At 41.2% G+C, this 6,783-nt stretch overlaps 1 protein-coding gene across 13 annotated transcripts in view; it reads right to left on the reverse strand.

Annotated features, from left to right (window-relative positions):
- Lin54 (lin-54 DREAM MuvB core complex component) overlaps positions 1 to 6,783 on the reverse strand; it is a 59,801-nt gene that overhangs the window by 25,301 nt on the left and 27,717 nt on the right. For all 13 annotated transcript variants that reach the window (XM_021163112.1, XM_021163109.2, XM_029477515.1 and 10 more), the window contains one exon: positions 5,672 to 5,814. In XM_021163112.1, coding sequence (XP_021018771.1) covers positions 5,672 to 5,814 — 143 coding nt within the window. The remainder of the gene's footprint in view (positions 1 to 5,671; positions 5,815 to 6,783) is intronic.

The following is a 6,783-nucleotide window of genomic DNA, read 5'->3' on the forward strand; positions in this document are numbered from 1 at the left end:
AAAAAAAAAAAAAAAAAAAAAAAGATCAAGGAGTCAAAGGATGAAGTGTTAATTTAACAAAAAGAAAACAAAAATCAATATATAGTAATCTGGTGTCAAAGCAGGAAGAGGCAGACTGCAGTGCAGTGCAGCGCAGTGAGGGACCACACACCGGACTGCCAGAACACACACAGCATCAGACAGAAATCCCAGAGAAGCATCGGTTATGCTGCACCCTAGATCAAAGGAGCTAACAGACACCAACACACTTCCCCCAGACTTGTAAATTACATGCTTTTCTCAATACCATGTACAACATTTTCTAAGACAAACCATGTAGTCCTGAAAATACAGCTCAACAAAATGTAAACCTGAGGTCACACCTAGAGTCTTTTCCAACCTCAATGCAACAAAACTAAAAATCTGTAAGAAAATAAAACTTTGGAAACTATACAAATACATAAAAAATTTAAAACATATTCTCTTTCTTTTATTTTACTTTTTGAGACAGTCTTACTACTTACTTAGTCCAGGCTGGCCTTGAACTTCTCTATCCTCCTGCCTCAGCCTCTTAAATATAGGGATTATATACAGGTGTGCACCACCACATCAGCCTAGTTGTTCTGAAATAACAGATTATAGAAACCAAGAGGAAAATACTTTAAATTCCTTGAAACAATGAAAATGGAAATATATCACATTAAAAACCTCGAAAGATTTCAAACACACAACTTATGTTACATTTTAAGGAACTAGAAACTCAGAACAAACCAGATCCTAGGTTAGGAGAAAGAAATAACAAAGATCACAACAAAAATAAATGCAAGAGACTAAAAGCTACAAAAGTTAATAAAAAAAAAAAAGAGCTGGTTTTTCTTTAAAAAAAAAAAAAGCATTTGATAAATGCTTAGGTAGAGTAAGAAAAGATAAGACTCAAATAAAATCAGAGACAAAAATGCAGACACCTGGGTGTGTCGGCACATGCCTTTGATCCGGGCACCCAGGAGGCAGGGGCAGGAACATCAACACATATCCTACATAGCAAGCTGTAGGATAACCAGAGCTACATAACAGAGAGACCCTGTCTCAAAAGAAAAAACAAAATGCACAAACACTTCTGGGCGCTGTGCCTCAGGCCTGTAACTCCAACACTTGAAAGGAGTTCCAGGCTAACCTGGTCTACAGAGTGACCCTGAAGACAAGTGGGCAAGGTGACCTTCCCAAAGCCTGGCAGACTGAGCTCAAGTCCCAGGACCCATATGACAGGAGAACAGAAGCAACTCTGGACTCACAGGCAGGTGTGATGTGCAGACACACACCCTAACATCTGGGAGGCCAAGGCAGGAGGACTCCAGGTTATTCTGGCTACTACAGTAAGGATGAGGCCAGCCAGGTAAAAGGGGGGACTGCAACCACCATCACAGGGACGCAAGGGACCATCAGGAGTTATTATAGACAACTATACAACACAACAAAAACAACTGGTAAGAAACACAGGACCCTGAACACAGGTACCGTCCTGTGAGCGGAAAGACCACTACCAAGCCTTAGGCTGAGTCAGCTTCCCCATCAGCATCAACTCCTTTCTTTGCTCCTCCCATCAAAGACCAGAGAGTTTCCACGCAAAACTTTCAACTAAAACATTTGCAACACACACCAATTTTGGTTAAATTAGTACAAAAACTACAAAAGAATTATTCGAAACTTATCCTATGTGGCCAATATTATTCTGACACCAAAAGCAAATAAGAAAACAAATATTATTCTGACACCAAAAGCAAACAAACACCTTAGAAGCACCGTTAGAGTACAGGGGCTGAGAGAAGAGAACTGTCTGTTGTAAGCTGGGAGCTAACCCCGGCTACACAACGCTCCAAGACAAGCTGGACTACAAAGTAAGGCACAAAGAGCGACATGTTCATCAGCAAGTAGATTGCAGCCAACCACATGCGCACCTCAACAGATACAAAAAGAGTTTTATGAAACTTAGTAACCATTTGTGATAAAGCTCTCAAGAAATTACACATGGAAGGAACATAATCATATGAGACCATATTACACACAGAAGGAACATATTCAATCATGTGAGATCATATCCAAAAATCCAACAGCTAGCATTCTACTCATGAGGAAGAACTTTATAAAAATCTCAAGAAAAAAATGATTATTTTCACTACTTTTACTCAATAAAAGTGCTACAAGTCTTACACAGACCAACCAGGGAAGAAAAAGACACACTATTCGTACTGGAAATGCAGAAGTCAGATTGTTACTATAGGTAGATGATATGCAGAAAAGCTAATGGTAAACAACAAAGTCCTCAAGTGTCAAGACACACAATCAACAGTTAAAAGCCACAGTCCTGCTGGAGAGCAACAGCAGAGAACTATCTGAGACAGACATCAGGAAAGCCATCACACAACAGTCACCAACACAAACACACAAAACCAAACCCCACAATACTGAGGCATATACTTCACCAGAAAAGTGAAAGAGTTCTACAATAAAAACTATAAACCACTGATTACATGAAGCTGGATTAATACAGCTCGGTGACAAAACACAGGCTCAGAACATGTGATACCTTTGGTTCAATTCCCAACACCAAATTAATTTCTACACTGGGAACAAGGAATGCTAACGGCACACAAACACACACATATCTTTCTCTTAAGACATGAATCTCAAGCTAATGTTTACCTGAGACTCGGGTGACCTTGAACTTGTGGCCACGAGCCTCTGCCTCCCCAGGAGCTGAGGTTACAGGGGTGTGCACTGCTACAGACTGAACAGAAGGAGGGGCTTCCTGTGAGCTGGGCAAGCACTGGATCAGCGAGCTACATCCCCAGTCCAGGAGCAGGAGCAACAACACGTACCGGCCATATGGCCAGCTACCTTGTAATAAGTAAACCTTAATTCCAATGTTCCACTGTGGTCACTATTTTGTGGTATTGTATATGTTGTGTCAGGAAATGTTCGTGAATCCCAAAAGATCACCAAGGAGCCGATTCAATGCAATCCCATTAGGGTCTCTTTATTCAAGCCCAAGCTTGGGCTCCCCTGCCAACCCTGACACAGAACAAAGGTGGACTCCTGAGCCTAGTTTCAGGCAAGCATTTATAAAGGCAAGAATTAGGTATCTAGCCTGACACACGTCGGACTAGGGTGGGGTGGGGTGTCATTATGGCCTTTAACATAATTGGCTAAGGGCTGGAGAAATGGCTTAGCAGTTAAGAGCGCTGACTGCTCTTCCGAAGGACCTGAGTTCAAATCCTAGAAGCCACATGGTGGCTCACAACCATCTGTAATGAGATCTGATGGCCTCTTCTGGGGTGTCTGAAGACAGTTACAGTGTACAGTGTACTTGCATATAATAAATAAATAAATCTTTAAGAAAAAAATTGGCTGGTGCTAGAGCCAAACCATAAACTTGACTTCTGCTTTCCTCCTGATTGGTGGTTGTTAGGAAGTGAAGTGTCAGGGGCGGGCTTGTAACCTGAGGGTGCAGATTTGTTGGGAGGTAACCTGGAAACTGGTGCTAGGTACCAGCCTCTTAGCTAATTTGAGTTCAACCTTAGATCAGGTTCTCTAAGATGGAGTCTGAACCCAAAAGGTTTGGTCTCTCAGCACATATTAATGTTAATGAGTGGTCTGTGATAAGTTTTCATACTCATCTTAATCCCTTATTTCATCTGACTGGGCATTAACTCAGATCCACAGAATTGAACAAGTATCAGGAGTGGGTACTTATCACTGTGCTAATACATGGAATCTTAAGGAAATTTTTTCCTTTTTAAGTTATGAGAATACTATTTTTGGGGCTACCAAAGTAGAAGCTGAGTATTATCAGGGCTTTTACATACTCATTGGAACTTCCACGTAATCACTCTCTGCCTTTTGAATTAATTAGTTTTGCACATTAAGATACTGGGCTTAAGAAACTGAAATATACCATAATGAACATTTCTAAAAAGAAACACTATCATTTCCCATCAAAAGGTACATACACTGGAAGCAAGAAAAAAACGAGGATATAATTGGTAAAACCTAAAGCTAAGAGAAATAAAAAGACATCCCTTCATGACTTCAGTGTTTGCTTGCATGTCTAATAAATACCTATGAAATTCATGATTATTCAGAAAATGCAATAAAAGAAATCTGTCCTCCAGGGAGTGACAACTGCAGGTCAAATGGGCCGAGAAAGCAAACATTCTGATGTTCTACAATGGAAGCCATGACATTAGAGTGAGGACTGTCAGAAGTGTTACAAACCAAGGTTGTCACCAAGCCTACATAGGGAGAGATGCTAGGAGAAGAAATGGGACCCAAGAGGCTCACCAGCAGACACAGAAGTGAACAGGGGGACCAGGGCAGAGCAGAAAGAGGCAGATCTAGCCACATGGTAGGACATCATGCCAGGATTAGTCAGGGTAAGCTAGAGAGCTGGCTGGGAGATGGCCTGGAGTTTGAGGCCAGCATAGGCTCTATAGAAAGACTCTGAAGACAGAGCAAAGCAAAACAAAAGAATAGCCTTCTCTGTATAAATCTTAGTAGCAAGCACACACACACACACACACACACACGCACACACACAGGTTCCAGTCTACCTGTAATAACTGAAACTCTGCAAAGAGCTCCTAATGCTTCCATCTAATGTTCGCATTGGACTCCTGGAGATGAAAACCTTATCCTTCTAGGATTCAGCCCCACGTGTGAAAAGCATGAGACAAGAAGCTGAGTCCACTCAGTTATAGAAAACACCATCTATGTGAACATACCACTTTGTATCTGGATGCCGACTTTAATTAGCTGTATGATATCATATTTATATATTATAGAGAGCAAACGTTCAATGTGGCTTTACTTATGAATAGCTACAAATCAAGGAGGAAGCTGACAACGAGATGGTGTATTTCCAGACACACAGGGTGGCATCTAACAGAAAAGGAAAGATGTGACCTTTATAATATACCTGCTTTGTATGTTTTTCTACGTTGGCATAATGATGCTTGTGAGTCTCACTCGCCTCGTTTACACTGAGAGTGTGCTTAGCACGCCTGAGTCCTTTCCCAGTCCTCAGTGTTACCCAGCGGGAGCTGGCATTGCCATACATAGTTACTTTAGCAATGTTACACTATAAACTCACGACATCTGTTTATTATTAGCCAAATAGTAATTTTGCTAAATACTAGCTGAAGAGTAACTAACTACATCATATATATCCTTCACTAAAAACTTGTATTTATATTCATACAGGCCATAAAAGCCACCAATGATCACTCTGTTGCCAAGTGTTTGAAGTAAAATCTTCACTAGGCAAAACTCCTTGCTTGTGGTTGAGAGCAGAGGTCAGTGGTAGAGCACTTGTCAAAACCCCAGTACCAAACAAACTAATAAACAAGGCTGGGAGTCCTGGATCATCCTGCCTAGAAACCACACTGGGGAGGTAGAGGCAGGAGGATTTTAGGTCCTAGGCCACCCAAGGTTACACAGTAGACTCAGTCCTAAACAAACCAACAAGCAAAAAAGAAAAAAAATATTCTGATTAGTAAATGAATCCTATATTCACCAAGTACCTATTAATAACTGCTTAGGAATATATGAAAACTAAAGTACTTGAAGAAGTTACTTGTAAGACAATAAAAGAATCAATCACAATATTTGGCATTTGGGGCTCATTTTCTTTTTTTACCTTATTTGGCGACTTCAAAGGTGAGATGGCTATCTTATTTGGTGTCTGTGTTGTTGAATTTAAAGTTGATCCAATAACACCACTTTCTGATATTGTTATGGTCTTTGATGGAGTTCCAGGAGTAGACTGTGAAAGAACCCTACCTGCAAATGAGAGGGAACCCGTCAGCTGATGAGTTTTAGTAATAGTCAAAAAAAATTTCACACAGTGATGATCTCTCTATATAAGGATTTTAGTTTCATATATATCAATATATGACTTTAGAGACACAAGTGAGACCCCAATGAACAATAGGGACCACAAAACAAAACTTCTTAATAATACCTAATACTAGATTACCTAGCAGTGCCCCCTGAACCATAGTTAAGCTATATCAATGACAGACAGACAGAGAGAGAGAGAGAGAGAGAGAGAGAGAGAGAGAGAGCGAGCACTTGGAACAACTCAGGACTTGGTCCCCAAGTTTCCTTTGTCTCTGTACTCTTACACTTACAACAGCTATCTTCCTATTTGAACTTAAATCATGTAGAGCAAAATTAAAACCAACAGTTCTGCAGGGAGGGCAGCTTGGTTGGCAGAGTGCTTGCCTCGCATGCAGGGAGCCATGAGAACCTCATAAGCCAGGCAAGACAGGACACCTGAGGATCCAAGGACTTTCTCAGCAACAGAGGAACCAGCCAGGAATATGTAAAACTTAACTCAAAAAACAAAACCAAAAATCACACAGACCCGTACGAAACAGCTACTGAGGCCAGAGAGGTGGCTCAGTGGTTAAGATCACATGCTGTTCTTCCAGAAAACCAGAGTCGGCTCTCAATACCCACATCAGGAGGCTGCAGCTCTTTATACTTCACCTCTAGGGATCTGATGCCCTCTGCTGGCCTCTGACCCAAACAAGTGACCGTACACAAACAATCAATGTCATTTTAAACATTTTTTTTTTTTAAGATTTATTTATTTATTATATGTAAGTACACTGTAGCTGTCTTCAGACACTCCAGAAGAGGGCGCCAGATCTCGTTGCGGATGGTTGTGAGCCACCATGTGGTTGCTGGGATTTGAACTCTGGACCTTCGGAAGAGCAGTCGGGTGCTCTTACCCACTGAGCCATC

This window comes from Mus caroli, chromosome 5 (assembly GCF_900094665.2).
Source record: "Mus caroli chromosome 5, CAROLI_EIJ_v1.1, whole genome shotgun sequence".
NCBI classification, from domain to species: domain Eukaryota; kingdom Metazoa; phylum Chordata; class Mammalia; order Rodentia; family Muridae; genus Mus; species Mus caroli.